Source organism: Psammomys obesus, unplaced genomic scaffold (assembly GCF_907164565.1).
Source record: "Psammomys obesus unplaced genomic scaffold, mPsaObe1.curated_primary_1811, whole genome shotgun sequence".
In the NCBI taxonomy this organism is placed as follows: domain Eukaryota; kingdom Metazoa; phylum Chordata; class Mammalia; order Rodentia; family Muridae; genus Psammomys; species Psammomys obesus.
In genome coordinates, this window is record NW_026585580.1 from 3,144,866 (window position 1) to 3,168,622 (window position 23,757).

At 41.8% G+C, this 23,757-nt stretch overlaps 1 protein-coding gene across 1 annotated transcript in view; it reads right to left on the reverse strand.

Moving 5' to 3' along the window:
- Positions 1-23,757, reverse strand: part of Col19a1 (collagen type XIX alpha 1 chain) — a 305,509-nt gene that overhangs the window by 88,144 nt on the left and 193,608 nt on the right. The window contains 1 exon segment of the mRNA XM_055608122.1: positions 18,375-18,428. Coding sequence (XP_055464097.1) covers positions 18,375-18,428 — 54 coding nt within the window.

Genomic DNA, 23,757 nt, shown 5'->3' on the forward strand with positions numbered 1-23,757 from the left:
TGGCAGAACCTGATTGGTTGCCTAAAGCTATATAACTCTATTCCTGGACTAAACCAGTCTACATCCGCTACCATCTGCTAGCCCTTGGATTGTGTTTACCCAAGGCCTGGACCCCCTGTCCTCACCGATGGGCTGGACCTATTTTTTTATTTTTATCATTGCAAGTTCTTTGAGAGTTAGTTGTTTCTTGGGTCTCATATCTACCTTCATGCATTCTTTCAATCCTTGATATGAAGGAGTACACCTGTACATTTCAGAACACGTTCGCATTCAAAATGCATCCTAGTATAAGGAAATCATGAAATTTGCAAGTAAATGGTGGGAACTGGAAAGGATCATCCTGAGTGAGCTGTCCCAGAAGCAGAAAGACACATACAGTATATACTCACTCATATAGACGTATAATATAGGATAAACCTACTAAAATCTGTACATCTAAAGAAACTAATCAAGAGGGAGGACTCTGACTAAATTGCTCAATCCCCATCCCAAAAGGCAAAGAGGATGGACATCAGAAGAAGAAAATAGGAAACAAGTTAGGAACCTGCCACAGAGGGCCTCTGAAAGGCTCTGCCCTGCAGACTATCAAAGCAGATGCTGAGACTTATGGCCAACTGTTGGGCAGAGTGCATGGAATCTTATGAAAGAAGTGGGAAATAGTAAGATCTGGAGAGGACAGGAACTCCACAAGGAGAGCAACAGAATCAGAAAATTTGAACACAGGGTTCTTTCCAGAGACTCATACTCCAACCAAGGACTATGCATGAAGATAACCTAGAACCCCTGCACAGATATAGCCCTTGGCAGTTCAGCGTCCAAGTGGGTTCCATAGTAATGGGAACAGGGACTGTCTCTGACATGAACTGATTGTCCTGCTCTTTGATCACCTCCCCCTGAGGGGGGAACAGCCTTGCCAGGCCACAGAAGATGACAATGCAGCCACTCCTGATGAGATCTGATAGACTAAGATCAGAAGGAAGGAGAGAAGGACCTCCCCTATCAGTGGACTTGGGGAGGGACATGCGGGAAGAAGGGGGAGGGAAGGTGAGATTAGGAGGGAAGGAGGAAGGGTTTATGGGGGGATATAAAGTGAATAAAGTGTAATTAATAAAAAAAGTCAGTACAGAAAAAAAAAGGAAAAATTAGCCAAACAATAGAAGATACGCGTGTGTGTGAGGGGAGGGGCTTCAAAGTAACTCTGGAAAACAGGAGAAAAGCAAGCAGTGCCATCAGAAGAGCAAACACTCCAAGATGGTGATATGAAAGTTTAGGAGAGAACTGGGTGTGCCTCTTTGTAAATGGTTATCTGCCCACTGAATACAGCTGTAACTCATAGACACAGAATATATTATGGATCTATAATCCTGATCTTATTGAGCTTTTACCCTTGGGAGTAGAGAGGGAAAATGTAGGTGGCTCAGTGTGGCTGCTCCCTCTAAATCAGCAGTGATACCACAGCCCACTGTAAAGAGCCACAGGCCAAAAGAAGAGTGTGAATGATTACTCGGATACCCAGAAGATCAACACATCTACAAAAGCGACTTCCCTATTTTCACATATTCTTGTCACAAAATGTCAAATCGACGACATAGTGTTCCAAGTGGGTTTGACCCGAAGTGTTAAGTTCTACTCCTTAATCAGGGGATGGGCATTTATGGTGATGTCTTTCCTCCTAACTTCTTAGTCAGTAGAGTACTTTGGGTACCATAAATTCAAGGATTAGTGTAATAGAGATTTATTGCTTACAGTCTACTGGTGCAGCAATAATTTAAATAAGCTCTCTCAGGCAGCTGAAGAAGCCGACTGAGTCTGCAAGCAAACCCTGGCATTGGCTGGGAAGTGTGTGTGGACACTGACTTCAGCTAGTGTAAAAATGACTCACCGGATGATTCGGAAACATGAAACAAAAAAAAGGAAGAAAAAAAGAAAAACAACTTCAAGTGAGGCAGAGGTTGATAGCCACAGATAAATTCCAAGTATGAGCATACCAAGAGTGGTTTGATGCATGGTTAGAAAAACACTGTAGACCTTGAGGTCTTAGAATTGGAAGGAATTCCTGTTTCGAGTTTAGCAAGTGCTCCAAGTCCTACAGAGCATCAATCAGGTCTGAGAAAGGAGATGTTAAAAACACATGGTGACAAGTCTCCTGGCAACATGAGCTCCAGGGCATTTGAGAGGTCATTTTCTCTTAAAGACTTGTGTCTAAGAACCAATTGAGAAGACAGTGAGAAAAGTCATACTCAGTGAAAAAGGAGGGAAGAGTCACAGAGATCATGGCACCATTGCTTAATCTACTTAGGAGGTCTAGCTAAACTGAATATAATTTTGTTTAGAAAGAATATCAGAGTATCTTGCCTGCATCAGTGACAGACAACATGACTGCAGTTGAATCATGGCTATAAAGTGTCTGCTTTTGTGTGTGTGTGTGTGTGTGTGTGTGTGTCTTAGATTCCTTACTTAGATTTTACCAAAAGTACAAGACATCAGAACTGTCTAATGAGAGCAGCACACAGTTATACAGCAGCTTTTAATGGCTAGTGAATTCCAGGAAGACACACCTGCGTGGAACTCAACTGTACTGATGTCTACTGATGTGACCAGTCTACAAAATTAAGGATGCTGAGGCTGCAAAGAACCATGCCTGGTTGATAAAGGGAATTAAAGCTATATTCAATCCAAAGAATTAACTCTATCTTCAATCATACCCTAGCAATAGTTTTAGTAGCATTTAATGGGTCTTTGGCTGGAGTTTCAGGCTAAACCCTTGCTGGATATGAAAAGTAGAAATGCCATGATGCCTTTCACCAGTTATATGAGATACATAGTATGAAGTGAAGAACTGTGTTGATGGTTAAATACTTAAACAGGAGACAGTCTACTTAAATCCTCACGGTAGGTTTCAGTTCGGACGCACATTCTTGACATTTAACAGGGTGAGTTCACTGTTAAAATTCATACATTTTAGTGGCTTAGCTACACTCTCACTTTTCAGGCAGCTCACCTACTATGCAAAGGTCAAAGGACTATACTTTTGCGAGTCCCCCTCCCCTACTATTTTTATCCTGAACTTTGTCAGCCTGTGTCCTAGTTTAGCCTATTCTAAACACCGAGTTAAGATCTCTGTGATTTGTCAACTTCTGCTCACTCATTGATCCTCATGTCTGAAGCATTCCCATCCATATTAAAAGCCCCTCTTTCCTGCCTTACCAACTTGCTGTCTGAACATCCCCAAGCTGGCTCGATGCCATGTATCTTAACGTACCATAGCTTTTCAATTCAGTCCTACTAGTATAAGGAGGTCCTCCCAAGGCTCATAAATAAGTATTTGAGGTTACACAATTATCTCTGGCCTTGGGGATTTCCAAGTATAGTCAGTAATGTCTTTTGAAATATCAGAAACTTCTGTGAAGAAATTTGTGCTAAAAACATTTTTTGAAATATGGTAAAATTAGCTCTACTTTAAGAACAAATACAAAAACCAGGCATGGTGGTGCATGCCTGTATTCCCAGCATTAGGGAGGCAGAGGCAGGCGGATCTTTGTGATTTCGAGGCCAGCCTGATCTACATAGTGAGTCCAGAACAGCTAAGGCTACACAGAGAAACTCTGTCTTGAAAAAAACAAAAACAAAATCCAAGCCAAACAAAACAAATCGCTTTCCATTGGTCAGTTATTTGGGCTCATATCTAATGATCTTATCCACTGTTCACTTAGCTAGTTGAGAAAGGCAGAAGTGGGAATTATTTTTCCCTTGATATTTAAAATTTTCACTAGGAAGTCAAAGATCTCAGCTGTGGTGACAGAAAAGCTAATGTTGAAATAGAGTTTTCTCTCAAATATGTTTCCACTTAAGAGGCATTGTGCAGGACTTAATATAGCCCAGGTGCACGCGTGTAATGGCTCATGTACAGCTGGGGTCTGCTAGGATGAAAACGCCTTAAGGTCGGAACTTTAATCCTTAAGACATCCTAACACCAGTTACAGTATAGAGAAGCTTCCTGCCTCGTGCAGTTCACTCCCAGGACCAGATACTATCTGAATTTGATAAATCATTGTTTTTTTTATAACAAAACGTTGACGGGAAAAGCCGAGTTCTTGCTTGTTCGTTTTGGCTTCACTTACACCCAGTTACAAAAAGAGCAAAGGGCTTGCTGCCCCTGGATTTGCAGAAGACAGGTCCCCTGGATTTAGATTAATCTGAGAACTTGGCAAGCCAAATGGAAGCAAAGCTGCAGGGAGCCTGGTTAAGCAGGAAAGAGTCCATGGGTGGGAGCTTGACTAGAATTATGACATCTGAAATTGTACTATAACTCTGAGGAAAAAAAAAATCAATAAGGCTCTTTAGGCGGAAACTGTGAGAAAGCATTGTTTTGCATTTTAGGAAACACGAATCCTTGTGGGCTAAAAGAATGGTTCAGTGCTTAGGGGCACCTGGCGCTCTTCCAGAGGACCCAGGTGGAGTCTCAGCACACGCATGAGCATGATGGTTTTTTGCAGCCCTCCAGGTCCAGGGGATCCAGCGCCCTCTTCTGACCTCTGCAGGCACCAGGCATACACCCAGCGCACATATGTGCACGTAGTCCCTCAACAATGCACAAAATTAAGTCAATGTAAAATGAAACATCAGTCCTTTCCATTTGTCTTAATATTTTCTCTCAACGGGCTTTCACAGTGTCTCTTGATATTTAATTGGGTAAATTAAATGGTTGTAACTTTAAAACAGACCATTTTATTGAGCCTACCTCTACTGCAAATTATCGCGAGGAAGGAGACGCTGACACTGGCTTTCTCTCCTACACTTATGCATGTGTGTGCAAACACACAAACACCAACACAACAAACACACACAAACGACTACAAGCTCATGTGTGAGCACATCATTGTACACGCCATTACGAAACAAAACAAAATGAAACAACAACAAAAACCCACCAAAAAAAAAAAATCCAGAAGCTCAACTATCAAGACAGGATTTCTGGAACCAGAAACCTCCCTGAGTGTTCGTCTTTGGTATTCTTGTGGGACACCTTAGGAATGCTGCCAGGTCCTTCATATTAAGTCATATTTGAGGGCTGGTTGGAGGAGTGCCATTTTATTCTTATGTTCTTCCTCCTCTCGGGTTTAGTCAACAGCCCCACAACAATCCTTATTTAGTTGGTGTGAGATGAAAATATTCTAGGATGGTGAGATTCCTTTCTTTTGGATGTATTAGTGCTCTGTCTGCATGTACACCTGCCTGCCAGAAGATTCCTTTATAGATGATCGTGAACCACCAGCTGGTTGCTGGAATTTGAACTCAGAACCTCTAGTAGAGCAGCCAGTGCTCTTAGCCACTGAGCCATTTCACCAGCTCTGGACAATGTGATACTAAAGATTCCTATTTCACAGTTCACGGTAATTCTACAAGCACTTGTACCTTTATATTTTCTAGGATTGCAGAGAAGTATGGCTGCAAAGCAGTAATCTACTCTTAGCCCAGGCCAGCTCTGTGGAGTGGGTGTTTTTTACATTTCTCCCTTGGTAGATGGCAAAATCAGCTGTTTTCCCTCCATACTACATAAGGAAACAATGACAGAATCAAGCATGAAAGGCATTCCATTTTAATACACTCAGGGTAGTGTATAAACAATGGATTTATTTTCCCTAATTCTAGAGGCTGGGGAGCTGACCATTAAAGTTCTGGCCTGCGGTCTGATGAGTTCCTCCTTATTGTACCCTCACCTGGACGAAGGCAGAAGGCCAAGATAGCTAGCTAGCCACATGCTGGGAAAGCTTCACTTAAAAATTGCCTTAATCCTGTTAATAAGGTCAAAGGCTGACAGATTTAGATTAAACTAAGAACCTGAAAGCACAGCCATGGTGAAGCTTTGGTTTTTATCATCTCTCCAAGGGAAGATCTTTTAATACAGGAAATGTAGGTTGTTGAAAGGACACATTAAAGCCATAACATAGACATATTTACTATTACATCAACTATTTCAATAACCAATGAGGGTCCTTGTTTTATATGTAGCACAGGATTAAATAACTTACTTGGGTGCAACCAGGGAGAAGAATCAGGTTTCAATCCAGACCCTGCTTGAGCCCACAGCCTTAATCTTTTAATTCTTTCTCTTAAGCTAGAAGAAGAATGAAATCCCAACCATCTTTTAAAGCCAGTTAAAAATATCCAGATGGGGTCATCCTGTTGTAAAAGATGACAAGATCCTTCAATATGATGTAGTATCAGTCACGGCCACGCAGGGACAGCTCTGAAATCTGCTGCAGCCTTTCAAAGACTTCAATGAGAAGAAGAGACTGAGAGAAAAATCAGAATAGATTCAGAGAAGGTGAAGAGAAGGAAGCAACAGGGAGACAGTGAAATCGCTGAGGACTTAGACTAGAAAGACAAGACAAGAGAGCAAGAAAAAGCAGCCATGAAGGAAAACAAAGTGAGTCTGTGACCTCGGTCAGCAGCTAAAAGAGCTTGTGAAGCCTGATGACAGTGAAGTCTCCTCAATGCCATGGCAAGAGAAGAGGAGAAATAACAGTTTGCAAAGGAGGTAGAAGACTCCATAACCAAATGAGCAGTATCACCTGGGGAGAATTTTGATGATCTCAGACTCCCGTGAGCACGGAACCGCAGAGAAGATTAGTTGTGAAGTTGTCACACAGAGAAAAAGAAATACCCTTCTAATGGGACCACAGCAGAGCCACTCTGTCCTGGAGGAGACCATCGTCGGCACTGTTATTCATGAGGTTCAGCACACATGCGCACCGAGAGAGGCTTACGGCTTCACAATACATCAGAGCTTTCTGGTTTCAACATTTGGGGAGATTTCCCCTACAACAAAGCAAAGTTTGCAGCGGCCACATGCTCATTCTAGACGAATCTCTGGAACTTGGCGTACTGTGACCCATGATATTCAGTACAGTGACTAACTATCATCAGCACTGCTATTCATGATGTTCAGTACTGTGATCCACCACGCTCAGTACTCTTATTCATGATGTTCAGAACTGTGGCCCATGATTTTCAGTACTGTGACTTAACATCGTCAGTGCTGCTATTCATGATGTTCAGTACTATGGCCCATGATGCTCAGAACTGTGACCCACAATCTTCAGGACTGTGACCCCTCATGTTCTCTTGTCTCAGCTGCTTTGCCCCACGGTGGCCTATACCCGTACCATACCTTTAAAGATCTATAGCTCTTGAGGGTCTTGGTCTGAGATATTGCCATTTCCTCTGCTTCAGAAGCGGTGCAGTTAACAGGTGAGAGAATGTCATAGAGGCAGCTTCTGGATCTTGAATGAGAATTATTCTCATCTGCCACTTTGGACGTTTTTCAAACTCGTTCCTCTGTGTATTCTAGGGAAGTGCTCACTTGCGCTGGGCTTGTCTGCTTCTGGCCTGAATACTGAGCTGTGTAATCGAGGGAACTCAAGCATGGGCAGGTCATGGTTGTATGAATAAGCAAACTACTCAATATGTGACCTGATTGTTTTCCAAAATTGCACAGTCCCTGGTTTCACTTGTCATTTTAGAGCAGGAGTGGGAGGATGAGGCTGTGACAGTGAATGCTTTCAATGGGTGTAATTAATCCATTTAATGAAAACAGATTTTCTAAATTATGCTATGAGTTGCAAGTATTTTTAACCCTTTACATTCCAAGGCAAGAAAGCATTATTTTAAAAGGTTCATGCCCTTCCAGAAATCAATCTAATTCATTTAAGCCTCATTGCATTACTGATAGGGCAGTACTTTTTGACTGATACCCATGGCACGAAACTTAGAAAACATAAATGATTCCTCCCCTCATACTGTCATTCTGCTTACCCATCCACAAAATGTTCCATATTCATCTCTCTGTAGTAAGACCCAAAAAAAGTTAAAAAAAATTTGTCAGCTTTCTTCAATGTAAGGAGCAGCAGGAATCTTTCGAGTCCTTGTTGCCCACAGAAGCTGCATCAATGATCCAGTGCAAGGTGACAAAAAGCAGGGGATTTGAGAGCAGGGGAATGGGAGAAAAATAATTGTTTATATCCGGTGGTGTTCCCAAAAGATCACCATCAGCAAAAGCCACACCTTGGGAACAGAAGTGCCTCCACCATGTTGTCTGGGCTCTGGAAGCCTCTCCACACGCCACCCAAATCAGGAATAAAGTCGGCTCCCAAAGGCCAAAGGGCCAGCCTCCATCTATCAGCTCTCTGTGCTACCATTTACTGTAATTAAGTGATAACATTCACTCCATTTAAAGTGTTGGGAGAATGACAAGGCTTCCTGTGCAGGGGAAAGGCAATTTCTACAGTACACTGCTGAAACTCACGATAGCTGGCCTGATGTTGGCGGCTCTTACACAGCCAAGTAAAAGAGAGGCTAAAAGCCCGTGCAAAATTCGATTGTGGATTGCTGTAGACAACAGAAAAGCTACAGGTTTTATTTTATATGGAGAATAAGTCTTTCCTTCCAACACAAATGTTTGATATTGCTTTCTCCCTCATCTCCATATTGTATTAGTGATGAATCTGCAAATGACAACTGTGGCTCAGCTGAACCTCCTTGTGACATAAAGTACCTGATGATTTTAGATGTTAGCTTAGAAATAGCTCCATTTCACAAAGGACTTCTGAAGAGAGAACATTGGTGACTTTGGGAATAAAGACATCAGTAGTGACTGGCCTTTTGTAATTCTGTAAAGTGGGTTTCCTGTTTTTAAAAACGATTTCAAAATACTTTAAGAATGCTGAATGGAACAGGTAATAATATGCTGAAAGAATTTGGAGGTGGGGAGCTTTTGGCCTCAATCCCTAACTTAGTAGCAGTAGACAGTTGATGGGTGCTACGAGACAGAGAGAGCCATTTTTCTTTAAGGGTGTAGCCTCTTGTAGAGTCATAAACCAGTGGATGGCCCAACACTCATGAGCATATGGATAGTACAAATTGTACTTGAATTATTAAAAAAAAAAAAAGAATACGTGTATTTGGGAAATGGTTGGGAATAGGAAAGAGTTAGGAGCAGGAGCCAGAGTTGAAAAGCATCAAAATACATAAATTTTCAAAGAACTAATAAAATATAATATTAAAATGTCTCATGAATCCACAACCTAATATTGTAATCCAATATTAACCATGTGATATATTTGCTAGATCTTTGTCCCATTTAACAAAACTAGTAGACATATGAGAAGTTGCTTTACATCTAATTTTCTACAGATTTCCTTCAGTTTCAAACTCTCCAACAATGCCTGTTGGTCTTTCCTCTTGCTAAACCAAACTGTAGTTGTTGTGTGGACAAAACCTGACGTCACAGGCAGAGCTGAGACTCTGTTTGCTGGAGTCTTTGCTGGAATCTTGCTAAAATAGAGACTGTCTTCTCTTGATGATACCCATTTGGCACTTTTTTTTTTTTTGGCGCTATTGAGCCAAATGTGAACTATAAAATATTTCAGAAAGAACTCCTACTTCTGAACATAAAAGGTTCTGATAAATCTGATTGGGCTTTGCTTCCTTTAGCCTTAATATTTACCTAACATGAAGGAATCATGAGTAAGTCATACCCTAGCCCAACTAATTACAAGTTTAATCCCCATAGACCAAGGATTTCAAACATCTGCCTCGCTGATGGGGGTGAAATCAATGGCACGTGAAGATGACACCTCTTCCGTCATTGGTTAGCTATGCCCAGAAAAGGGTGGGCAGCGAGAAAAGGGTTAAGAATGTCCCACTACGACTGCTGTTCATAGAGAGAAAAAGAAGCAGGAAAGTGGATCCAAGCGCCGGTGTTTGAAATCTCAACCTGACACCCAGCTGCCTCACATGCACGTCTGCTTAGTCTGTGGTCACAAGGTGACACTGGAATTTCAGCCATGTTGACAACAGCTGTTTTGTCTGGAACCACGACCTCAATAAGGGACAAGTGGCAGTAAAAATAATTAATGGGTCCAGGCTCCCTTTTTAAAAACATATTCTGCGCCTGCATTTTTAAATCCACGGATGTCATCTTATTTTTCAGTAAGTGATGAAATTGCTATCCCATTGGCTCAAATAAATGGTTAGGTTTATTTTTATCTGCAGATATGGTCATTAAAGTGCATGGCTTTTAGTCAGTTGATAGACAGAAGAGGCTGGTGCTCACTGCAGAAATGCACATTTAGAAAAGCTTTAATGAGTTCAAGGCTTGTAAATGAGCCAGATTCCCACAGAAACATCATGAATCTCAAAATGCACACAATCTCACACAGGATATTTTAATAAGAAATAATGTCCAAGTAAATATTTTGTCATCTGCCTTATTCAACAGGCCAAGTGTGTTTTAGGGAGCTCAATTGCTTTGGGAGGTGATCATGCTTTATGTTGGAAGAAATGGCATTTTACTTTTGCACTCTCGGTGCTGTACTGTGATGGAGTGGGAGACAGAGGACACACAAATGAAGGACAGTGATGGACAAGAGGGTTCTATGGTTATGTGGTATTTTGAGGTTAGCCTTTTGCCAGCTATGACTGTTCATCTGACCTAACCTGTAGCCTATCAGAAAGAAAACATCAGGGTTAGAGGTAGGGGAAAAATGACTGAGTTATATGTGATAGAATTTCCATCTTCAATGAAAAAATTGTATCCTGTGTTCACACCAAGGGTGAAATTAAATGGGTGAATCAAAGCGTTGTCTTTTTTTTTTTTATGGTAAACAGTTTTACTGTCTACCTAAAGACTAAAAATGATAGACTAAAAGATAAGTCATCATCATAGTAATTATTTGAATCAGAAAAAGGATCATTTAATCACATTAAAACAACAACAAGAAAAAAAAACTACCAGAAAACTAACTACTGCAGATAAAAGCACACACGTATGCGGTTTAACAAAAGAGAGCAGAGCCCACCCAATGTTTTTCATTTCCGCTTGTACCACCATTGACCCCTGCTCTTATAAGCCTTATGTGATCAAGCTCCCGTCCCCAATCCTTTTCCTAAACCATGTTTTCAAGTTCTGTTCTGTTTATTGAACAACACACCCAGCTTTTGGGTTGGAAAACTCTTGTTCATTGACCTCCTGTGGCCAGGGTCTTCTTGAATCATGTCATTGACCTGGGATACTTCCTCAGTTCACTCTGATCAGAAGGACACCTCTCTCTCTCTCTCTCTCTCTCTCTCTCTTTCACAGACAGTTTCTCTGTGTAGCCTTGGCTGTCCCGAACTTGCTTTGTAGACCAGGCTGGCCTCAAACAAACAGAGATCTGCCTGCCTCTGCCTCTGTGAGTTCTGGGATTACAGGCGTGCGCAACAGCGCCTGATTCCTTTTATTTCTTATCCCATTAACCACTTTATTCCCATAGAGATGCTCACATTACTTTGGAACTGTTTTTTATCTTATTTAATTATTTATTAGCCCCTACTATTTGCTCCACTCCTAACAATGGAGAATAATTATTAAGGCAGAGACATCTCTGCTTTGCTACTTTGCTTTTTGAAGCCCTATATAGAAGTGTTGGTGGAAGAGGTTGCTTTTGTCCCTCTTTATCCGCAGAGAATAAACGTGAGAACCTCAGCAGACAACTACTAACGTCAGTGAAGTTATAACCTAACGTTTGCCCCATTTAAACTCAGTGTTCATGATGTGAATATGCTTTGGAAGTTTGCAGTACAAACAGAACAAGTAGTATTTTTCTTTTCTTTTCTTTCTTTCACAAATAGAAGATTTGCTTTTACCTAGATCCTAGAAATCTTGCTGCATAATTTCCCCTTAAATGGACAACTTTCATCATTCCTCACTTAAAGGAAGCACTGTTCACTTTGTTCAGCAGCAGCCTCACTGCCATTGAGATCTGAGGCCACAGTTAAGTCTAGTAAATGTTTGAATACCGCTTTGTGATTGTAAGGTAGCCAGTCTGATAATGCACTGGCTCCTGGGGAGCTGCTATATGAAAACTGGATACAGAGGTTAAAGAGGTGATTGATTTTTAACCCCAAGGAAGGTAGAATGAGACAGTGTTAGATTTCACTCAAAATGAGGGTATGACCGGAAACTTGTGAATTCTTTATTTCTGGAATTTGCTTAATATTTTTGTTCCATGGTTGAACATAGGTAACTGAAACAACAGAAAATGAAACCACAGCTAAGCTACTGTTGAAAATGAATTAAAACTCTTAAATTGACTCTTGTATGTTTTAATCAATCACACCCTTTAGGACCATGTGATGATTCTTGCTTTAAAGGTAATAGAACTATTTTACAGTGGTGTTAAAAATTAAAGGAAAGCAAGATGGCTTTCCATATTTTAAACCAGATTGTTGGCCTAGAACTCACTTCTTTTGGCGTGAGCTCCACAAAGTTAAAGGTAACATCAGCGTTTTCCCTTATGTGGGCCTTCTAGACAACCAAAGGCTAGGACTGAATTTTCAACTTAAGAAAGTATCAAGCTGCTGTTAATGGGATGGCTTTCATATTTAAAGAAAAAGTGAAGCAGGAAGTGCCACAAATCATAAAACTAAATTTCTGAAATTATATTTACTCACAAATAAACCCTAAACCCGTAAAAAACATCCATTAACAATCTGCACATTCTCTTCCTCTCTGCGAAGCGTCTCTGCATAGAATTTTTCCAGTGCAACAGTAGAGGGCGCTGCCGACCCGCGTTCCGTATTTCTTGAGTTTCTGTTCAGTCTAAATTGCTCTGTACTCCAATGTGACATATTTGAGCTCACTGCTGAATTCTCACACCGCAATAATCAAACAGTGCACAGAAACAATGCCAGAAAGAAAATAAAGACGGTCTAAAGCCATTCTGGTGATAGAAGGAATAATAACACCTTTTGGAGTTAACGTGGCTTTTAATCAACGCTCCTTACAGAGATGATAAATGAGAAGGGAACTAGCGTCACAGGGGTGGGCTGTTACATGCTTCCCTTAATGGCTCATTAACTTCTTGGCTTTTCCCTCCTACTCCTGCTCATTTCCACGGCCTCCCAATCATTTCGAAGGAAACTTCTAAGAACTAAAAAACTAACAAACTAAGGCACCCTGAATGTTCTGGCTTCCCAAGTTTCGTTATGGTAAAGTAAGGTCGCTATTTTCCATTGCGTACGAACTAAGATCACCAGAAAGCTATTTTAGAAAGATGTTTCCATTAGAATCTAAGAACAGTGGGCGAGACTCAGAGGGGGATCACAAGTAATAAAATACAATGTTTCAGATGTGGGTAAAAGAGTTCCATAAGCCTGGCGGAAACCGTGAGGCTGCTTGAGAAAGAAATAGCATTGAATCCCTTGTCTCAGCTGTAGTAGCGGCTTGGACATAAAGTGTCGGAGTCTTCAAGTGTGGATTTATATATAGAGAGAGTTCGACATGCAGAGGCAGCATTTAAGCAACATCACATTTTTGTCGATCGGATCTTGGGAAACTCGAGAAGAGAAACCCCAGTTGATCCCATTGTAGGTTAGGGCTTCTACATTGCAAATGGATGTTCAGAGCCGTACTAATGGATTTATTTACAGATAGCAGAAAATTCCTGTACACACATGGCAGCTGCTCCTCCCACTGACCGTGAAAGTAGGTGGGACAGGTGACCTGATGTCATATTTACAGAGAAAGCAGCGTCAGGTGCATTGGCCAGGAAGGGCTGCCTGGGAGGGTGCCATCCCCACCCCCTGAGCTGCCTTACTTTCCTCTGCGGTGGGTGCCACAGCTCACCACAGAAAAGTCAGGCAACGCTCGGGTGAGATATTCAAGCGTGGCAGATCCGTATGAAATCACAACCTGGAAGTGCTCGAGCACAATGAGGGTACATTTGGGACTCAAATCCCGAGTCTGAATTCTGGCTCCCCCTCACATCCATCTGTGCTTCTGGGAAGGTTGCTGGGTGCTTGTAGGCACCACTAAATCGTCTGGATTGGAAACTTTGTAGTCAATAGTGTTTGGAGGTGGGTGGGACTTTGAGCATGCCATTACTATCAGATGGGACCATGAAGTCCTCAGGATACAGTCAGTGGCTTTGTAACCGAAGAAGGTGTCCTGATGCCTGCCCTGTGCTACTGTTCAATAACACCCTTACCAGACAGATGGCTGGACCATGCTCATGGGTTATGCAGGCTCTAGATCTATGACGTGGTAAAACACACACACACACACACACACACACACACACACACACACACACACAGTCTGTCAACTACATCCAGCCTGTCTTCCAGTTGCTACCATGCATCCTTTTCCTGTATCTAGGCTGATGAGTGCAGCCCTCACCCCTCATTAAGGAAACTTCTCTTTGCAACAAAAGGAGACCATTACATAAAACAATGAAAATGCTGTTGTGTAGCCTAATCCCAGTTGATTCATCTAAAATACAGCTCCCATAACTAACTCTCGGGGGTCATAGCTGAAGAGGGATTGGAAAGACTGTATGAGCCAGAGGAACAGGGAGTCTGCTGAGAGACTGGGTTTTTTTTTGAATGTCAGAAGCTATACCCACGAAGTCTCACCAACATGACTGCTGAAACATGAGCTGAACAAGGACAGGACAGCAACAACAGACGTGCCGACTTGGACAGAAAAAGACCACAAGGCCCCAGCTCTGCACAAAGAACTACAAGCTGCTAAGGAATGCTGAAAAAGAAAAAGAAAAAAAGCTTTCCTCAGGGAAGAGCATACAAACTGGTTATCTAATTCTAAAGGATCAGCCCTGAAAATGTACATACAAGTATCAGTATACAGACCGAGCAGGTTTCATCTAGGACTTTATATGTATATATACATACATATATGTGTGTGTATATAATAACAATTAATGAAAAGAAAGGCCCGGCAAATTGAAAGAGAGCAGGGAGGAATATATGGAAAGGTTTGGAGGAAGGAGAGAAAAGGGGAAAATGATATGTTATAATCTCAAAAATAGAAGGACAAGTTGGCAAAACTCACTTAGGAAATTGGACAGCATTCACCTTTGTATAGTTAGGTCTGCTATTTGACAGGAAACTGCAAAATCATTTAAAGGAGTGTAGGCAACATAGCCGAGCAGCCCTGGCCACCAACTGTAGATTACCCGTATGAACTGCAAGTGAGTCTTCCCTGAAAAGATAGTATTTTTCCCATGATGACAACGCTGAAAGGTGGTGAGCTACTCTGTCATAATAGACATGACAGTCGCAAAACAGTGACTATGTCCTGGTTAGTTACTGTTGTCCACTAGACACATCCTAGAGTCACCTGGGAATCAGGAACGTCAGCTGCAGAACTGCCTCCCTTGCACTGGCCTTGCTCACGTCTCAGAGAGACCGTCTTGATTTATGATGGATTTGGGAGGGTCCAAGCCCACAGCGGGTGGCAGCATCCGGAGGCAGGGGGGTCTGAGCTGTATCAGAGAGCTATCTGAGCAAGCCAGTGAGGGAGTCCATGAGTACTTTGCCTCCTCCATTGTTTCTACTTGAGTCCCTGACTTCCTTTGATGGGTAAGCCAAAAACACCCTTTCTTCCCCAAGTTCCTTTTAGTTAGAGTGATTTATCACAGTAACAGAAAAGGAAACAAGCATAGTCAATATCTCCTTCTAGAATTTTGCTTTATTCCCCCTAGAATATTTAATTATTTTTTATCTTTTTAAATATTAATTAATTAATTAATTACAATGTACTCACTTTGTATCCCAGCTGTAGCCCCCTCCCTCATCTCTTCCCAGTCTCACCCCCCCTCCCTCTTTTCCTCCTATGCCCCTTCCTTAGTCCAATGATAGGGGAGGTCCTCCTCCCCTTCCATCTAACCCTAGCCTATCAGGTCTCTTTAGGGCTGGCTGTATCATGTCCTCTGTGGCCTGGTAAGGCTCGACCCCCAAGGGGAGGTGAACAAAGAGCTGGCCACTGAGTTCATGTCAGAGACAGCCCATGTTCCCCTTACTAGGGTATATTTAATTTTCTTAACACGGTAGTTATTATGGCTCTGTGGATATAGTCCTTTCCATGTACATCCATCCTCCTACATGTTCACATGCAGACACGCACCTACACACAAGCACACACACAGCTCATCAGCTAACTCTAACGTAGAAAATTGTTCTTTGTAAATGACTTGTCCTTTGGTAGGAGAAATTTCTTAGGGAGGTGAGAAAACAAGTTTGGCCTCAGAACAAAGAACTGCAGGTAAAGGACTGACTAAAGCAGTTTAATTATTTTGAGTTGCCTCAGGCCATCAGAGACTTTTCCTCAGTTCCTATGCCTTTCATCTTCATTGACATTCCACTAAATAATAACACTGCCTTTGATTTAGAGAACACCTCTAAAGCCCCAAAGGGAAGACTGTTTTCCTGAGGACACTGAGTTGAGTACTCTGTTATCAAAGGCTTGCCTCGTGTGCCCTGAAGACTTCCATTCCTAGGTTCTTTTCTGATAATCAAACTGAATAACGTTTTTTTTTACTATTATTTTTTTAAAGTAATTGCTCAAATATGTTATAAATGTTTCAGCTACTCATTCATTTGAGGGATATTACTTAATCACTGTTTGACTAGAGGTAAAGTTAATTTTCCCTTTGTTTCATTTCCACATTTGGAGTTGTCATAAGTTCTCATACTACTTGTTTTGGGAACTCCACAAGCTAGGCTGTGGAGCTACATACCATCTCAAATGTCAAAAAGAAGAATTTCAGCCCCTACCATCCTTTCTCTTAGCTGCCTTATTCCCTGTCATGAAGTAGGACTCACCTAACCCAGGGTACAAGGCTGGAAAAGGAAAAAAAAAAATTGAAAACAGACTATATTTCTCTTAGTCTCCTTTTCACTCTATATGGAAATGATAGCAATAGCTCCACAGGACCGCTAGGCAGTGACACCCGCCCTGCAGAGACTGTGCAAGCAATAAATGGCTGGAGTCAGCCTCGCTTGCTCTCTGACCATCAGTGAAATCTGGCCCTGGCCCTCTCCAGCTTAGGCCCTTTATTTACTTTCATAGCTTTCCAGGAGGTTTGCCAGGACCCTGCAAAGGTTTGATCTCATCATTGTTGGCCTCCAGCTGAGCCCCAGCACTCTTGTGGCCTGTCATCCACCTCTACCCACTACTGGTTTTACGCTCTGTTTTTTTTTTTTTCCCACAATGCTCTGTTTGTTTTACTCAATCCTTATTCTTTGCTGTAAATTCCTCCTGGAGATCAACTGAGTTATCTTCATTGAATTCTTTTCCTTACCACACATTTCTCTGACCTGAACTCAGATCTCCTAGAAAGCAAGGACAGTGTCTGATTCTGTCAAGTCCAGTTCCAGTCAAGCATTTAGTAGGGCCCTAAATAAACGTTTGTGAAACACTCGAATAATGTGACTTAGGTGCACTTTTTTTTTTTTTTTATGAGCTACTTGTTTAAAATGTTAGTTATTGTGACCTTGAAAAAAATTCACTGTGAATACTTGTCATTTGGGAAATAGCAGTTCTCTTTAGGGAGAAGCTTACATTTCAGAAAAATGAAGTGTCCATTGGCAGAAAAGCACAGGGGACCAATGACTGTACTCTTCTCTTCAATGTTGTCCTCAACTGCACTGTGAGGCCACCAATTTATCTTATGATGCGGACAACCTCAAACTGTTGAAAACTGTACCCCAAGATGAAATTTTGATGATGTTTTTATGAAAGGAAAGGTTTTAGTCATTTAGAGGAATCAGAGTTTCCATAAATCACAGTTACTAAGCAGAAATGAAGCAACTGCTCAGCCCAATGTTTTCTTCCTAAGCAAATGCTGACCTATGTATAAAACCCTTTTATAGGTGACAATAACTTTTTCCTTTGTTTTTAATTGCTTAGTCTAACAAATTGGCTAATTCATTATATTTAAAAGTTCATAAACCATTTTTATTCCCAATACGAGATTTAATGAGCATTCTGAATCAGAACCATTGCTGAGTGTAGATGCTAATACTTAAAATACCCACGTACTTCCCCAAACCACAATAAACTGACACCTGTGGAGCAGAAAATTCGACATCCTTTTCTGTGGTCATATGTTTAACCTTCTGACTCTTCAGTGAACGTATCTCTCAGTCATTGGCCAACTTAGTATGTGTGGCTTCATCATCTAAATTCTTTCTCAGAGGCCCTTGTCTTGAAGCCACGTGAAATGCTGAGAAAGGACAGAAAGGCTTCTCCTTGCCTGTTAGCCCGCCCTCACTCTGTTCTTCCAAACACATATTAATTACTGAAATTTTTATAAAGTGGTCTCTGTTTTGCCACAAAAAGGACAAGAAAAATCAACAGCTGACTCCTGCCCAATTCAACGCACGCCCTCTTAGTCTTTTGTAATCAATATTAATCAAGTCCAATGCACTGCTGCTAGCCAAGCTGCCTACGTAGATGAAGGGAAATAAAATGAAAGCAGTGGAAGCGGGCGTGTTTATTTTTGCCATGTGACCATAGCCTGTTTACTCACCGGCGGTCCCGGAGGCCCTGGGTTTCCTGGGGGTCCCGTTTTCCCTCGCCTTCCCTTGAAACCAAAAGAAAACAGATTGAGTATTGTGGTTTAATTTCATTTCAATTCAACAATACTTAGCAGCCTGGAAGACAGAAAAGAAAAGTTGAAGAACAACTTCAGGTCCACTTGGCTCTTGAATATCAATGAATTTTGAAGCTGAGAGCCAGTTCTCCATGACCACAGTGGGAAAACACCCCTAAGATGAACAGATTCTAACCGCTGTCCGGGGCCTATCTTGACACTCCAGCAAAGTCAGGACAGTGAGTGAAAGAGGATTTCGGATCAGCGTTTTGTCTGATGACTCTGCGGTTTCATTTCAAATAAAAAGTGCAATTTAGATGAAATATTTTTTTTTTCCTCCAGGGGCTGGAAAGATGGTTCAGTGGTTAAGAGCCCAGGCTGCTCTTTGAGAAGACCCAGGTCCCTTTTCCAACATTCACAACCACAGGGGACAACCACAGGATCTGTCGCCCTCTGCCGGCCTCTATGGGCACTGCCGGTACATGGCTCACTTCCGTGCAAACACTCAGACACATAAAACACAAATAAATAATCTCAAGAAAAAAAACTTCAAACAGGGTCTGAATTCTAATTTTATAGGCGGCACACAAGGACAGCATTGGTTAGTTAAGAAACCGCTTAAGAATCCCAGGGGCTGGGAGCCATAAATTTGTACTTCAGAATTACTTCTGGTAATTCTTAACGTTTGAAAAGCAATGCATTGTTAAAATGATACACTCTACCTATAGAATACGAACTAGCTCTTTTCTTCTGTCTGGATAAGTGAACCAAATGTACAATTTTTACATGTTAATCATTATTGTATCTCAGTGCTAACAGACCCAAATAGATAACCACCAGGATTAAAATTGCAGGGGCCACAAACACAGGCTTGTGCTAATGTGCTTAAGAAACTACGTGTCTAATATTGTGTTAAAGAGTTTAGTTGCCATGATTATTTTTAATTTTATTTACTGCTCTTGTACGCATGTGTGTCAGGGTACATAGCCATGGTGCCAGCGTACAGGTCAGACTGTAACTTCTGGGGTCAGGTCTCCCTCTCCTCTTCACACATGGCTTCCTGGGTACCCACTGGATCAGCCCTAGTTATTTGTTTTTTGTTTTTCTTCTGTTTGTTTGCCAGTCAGTGTTTCTCTGTATGACAGTCCTGGCTATCCTGGAACTTGCTTTGCAGACCAGGCTGGCCTCAAACTCACAGAGCTCCACCTGTCTCTGACTCCCAAATGTTAGGAATAAAGGTGTGTTACCACCATGCCTGGTCCCAGTCATTTGTTACAACCATTTTCTTAACCATTTTCGTCTCCCCAAAAAGAAGGAAAATAAGTTTGAGTTTTAAATTATATGCTTGGAGTGAGGAATGTTTCTGAGCTTATGCTTTCTGAACAGCACGGTTCCATCCCATTGTTCCCACTAAGAACGTGATAATGGCACTGATACCATACTTATACATATCATGGCTCAGTGATCATGACACCTAAGAAGTAAAAAGCATTAGGTCAATCTTTTCAAGCTTTTGAGTTGTAAGCTTAAGTACAGAAAGGCCCATTTCATTCACTAATTTTATTTAGGCTTGAAGTTGGGGAGAAAGTCTAAATCCCAGGTAGATCTGTAAGTTAAGCTTTGAGAGATGAGCAAACAAGCATTAAGTTGTGATTGTGCAGATACCTGTGCCCACTGCTATGAGAGAAAAGTAAAGCACAGACTGTTAAGGTCTTTCTACGATGGCTGTTTCACTCATGAACTCACAGCAGCTGTGGATACCTGTGAAAGACCCGCAGGAGATTTGGCTGTCAATGTTCCCTTGTGAGTAGAGGAAGACCTCAGGAGGTCCCAGCCCTCAGGAAGAAGCAGCTTAATGGCTGCTGAGTCGGTATGTTTCCTTCAGTGAACTGGTAAGTTGCCCAAACTTCCACAGCCATGCTTATCCATGCCTTATACACCAACTCTAATTAAATCCAATGGGTGACCCCTCTCCCTCCCTCTCTCTCTCTCTTTCTTTCTAAGAGATGAACGTAGAAGGAGGATTGGTTGGGAAAATCAGTTCTGAGGGAAGTGTGGAGAAAACATAATGATGGAAAACATTATCAAAACACATTATAGATATACATAAGATTGCCAAAGGACAAATAATACCCACCCTTTCTATAAATACTCCTAAGTTCACCTCCACAGAACAAAAAAAAAGTTAAATTACAAAAGCAATACGATTAGTGGTGTTTTCATATGCTGCCTATTTAAGCGATGTAAACTTTGGCTTTCTTTAGGGGACTGTAAGGTGAGAATGAATGTGTAATGTTATATTTTGTGTATTTAGTACTTATTTTACATGCATACATCTTCTAGTCTTGCAGTATATATTTTCTGAAAGTCAATATATTTGATTTTTACTAAATGCAAGTCAATTGCCTTTGAGGACTAAGCATGAGTAAAGAGTTCACTTCGAAGTAGGCGCATTATAATTCACTAATTTGCAGGAGTACTAGAAATGAAGTCAAAGGCATCTAAGCAGCTGATCCAGCCCTTCTGCAAGTGTAGGTTGAGTTAAAAATATGGGATCAGGTTTGCTTACATTCCTCTTTCTTCAAGAGAAAAATGAGTAGCCGTTTGGGCTGGAAGTGAGGAAAATGAGGCTATTGATCAATTTTTATCACCGAGTTTATGTTAAGACAAACCAAGTGTCAGCCAGCATAACACAACACTGATGTGAGCTCTGTGTCCAGGTCTCTGTACGGCGAGGGCAACGATCCAGCCTCCCTCCTTTCTCCACTGATTTACATGATCTATTACATTAGCCTCGTCAGAGACCCACTGAGCGTGCTCCAAGAACGCAGAGAGGGCCGATTTGCTCATACATCCTTCCTAAGCGCGGACAAGCAAGTAAGATATTTGTGAAGATTGTAAATGAAAAGGGACATATTTGTGAGGGTAACTTCGGCCAGCACATATTTCCAGCTTAGGGCCTGAGTGTCTAGTAACTCCCAGAAGTATATTTGAACAATTTTAAGTGTGTGCTTTACAGAGCAATGCTTTTTTTTTTTTTTTTTTTCTTTCAGCTGCGTTACACAAAACACAGGGAACAGGCAAGACCTTGGGATTTCGGGTATCAGTGCCCTGCAGAGGGCACCCTGGCACAGGGCAGACAGAACCTTGAGGGAAGCTTTAGAGCAAGAAAGAGATATTGGGTCAATAATTTCTAAGGACATTAATAGTTCCCTTTCATTCCCAGACAATGTCTTTCTTCCTTCTAAGAAGGTCCAGGGACTCTCTCTCCCTCTCCTTATTTTTCCCTCTGTAAGGCCATGGCTCCTTTCACACCAGTTGAATGCACCATTTCCTGTCCTTCTATAAGGTCTCTCTTTGCATTTAAAACCATTAAGGGAAGAGCTAAGCATTTTTTTTTTTTTGTACTGCATTTGTATTACTTTATTGCTAATCATTTAGCCAACAAAATAGACACAGGCCTCTCTTCTTTATATTAAGACTAAAATCAGATTTCTCCGTTGTCTCTAGAGCAGTGGTTCATAACCTGTGTGTCACGGGTGGAACAGCCATTTTACAGGGGTCGCCTGGGACCACTGGAAAACACAGATATTTACATTACAGTTCATAACTCTAGCAGAATTACAGTTATGAATTAGCAACAAAATTAGTTTTATGGGACTGAATTAAAGGGCAGCAGCGGTTAAGAAGGTTGGGGACCAGTGATCTAGAGCAAAGTGTAATCTCTAAATCATGTTTTTGTTCACAAGGCTCTGCAGCACTGGCTGGGGACACATGGGCCTTGGAGGTGGGGGCTGGAGGTGGGAGGATCGGGGAGAAATCTGTGATGTTGGTGGAGGGATGTCTGCCTCTGTGCCTGTCCCCTCCTGTTCCTGTCCTTTCATCTCAAGGCTCATTGCAAGTCCATTGTAAAGCTGGGCTTGAATATTTACGAGGGGTATCTTGCAGCCAACTCAGACAACTGCTGATCTAGGAAAGACTGTGCTAGTTAGGGTAGATGCTGTTCAGAAGCAACTCTGGTAAATCTCATTTTACAAACTACCCAACCCAGCAAGATCTACCATTCCTTTCTTATTATGATCAAACTAATCTAACACCTTCCTGAAAACCAAAGTAGAAAGCATAAAATCATAGATTTACTCCAAATGGTTACCTTGGAAACCTCAAAGAGGTTTTTGTTGTTGTTTGGCAACAGTAAGAAGATTTTTGAACTACAGTTTAGACTTCTACCTAATGATCTAAGTCTAATGTTTGCTCAAACCTGGAAGGTCAGTTAGCATGGATGGTCTTCTCCACCTTACACCAGTTTCCAAAGTGAGGGTCTCAGATCTGGAAATTAGCATCCCCAATAAACCCTATAGAGCCCACAAGTCTTATAAATGTAGCCCAAATAAAGTAGTTCAATTGGTTGACTGATTCTGTGAAGCTGGAAATGATCATTGTCAAATTCAGAAGCAGCGAGGCTGGGCTGGCTGTCTCTTTTCTCATAGAAGCATGTGTGTGTGATTACTTGTAAAATTCCCACCATGCACATTGAGTAGAAAAGCTACATTTCAAAGCGCGCGCGCGCGCGCGCGCGCACACACACACACACACACACACACACACACACACACACACACACCAGAAAATAACAAGTGAAGTGTTGACACGGATATGGGGAAATGAGCATTTATAGCCTGCTGATAGGACTGCCAAATAGTGCCATGACTGCATAAAATATTATGGAGCTCCTCTGTAAATTGAAAATATAACTGCCATTTGATCTTCTGGGAATATACCCCAGTACATACTTCTTGGAACTGAAAGGGTTGCAGGGGCTCATGGGCTGCTCTGGATGGAAGCATCAATCCTTGGCTTGAACCCACAGGTGACACATACGCAACTCAAAGCAGGACGAAAGCCTGGTGACTCTGCCCCTATACATGACCTGTGTCCTTTGCTGACTCTTGTCTCTCTGTTCAGCTATTTACGCAGGCATGTCAATCATGTTAATCACTCCTAATACCCGTGTCCCAAATTAACCTAATTACTTTTCTCCCACACTGAGGCTAACGACACTAAGAGTCAAATATTTTCTTGGTCTACAGGAATGTCATGATTAATGGGCCAAGGGCCACATGATTTAACCGCATCCTCCTCTGGACCACTGCAGCAGTACCACAGTCTCCAGCCATCGCCCTTAACCTGAAGAAAGACACAGCAGTCATGTCCTGGAAGACTTTATTTCACACTCACGTATATTCTTTCTGAGCTATTTCTCCTTTCTAGCTTACCTCAAGTTCCAGGGACAATGACTCGTGAAGGCACCAACATCTCC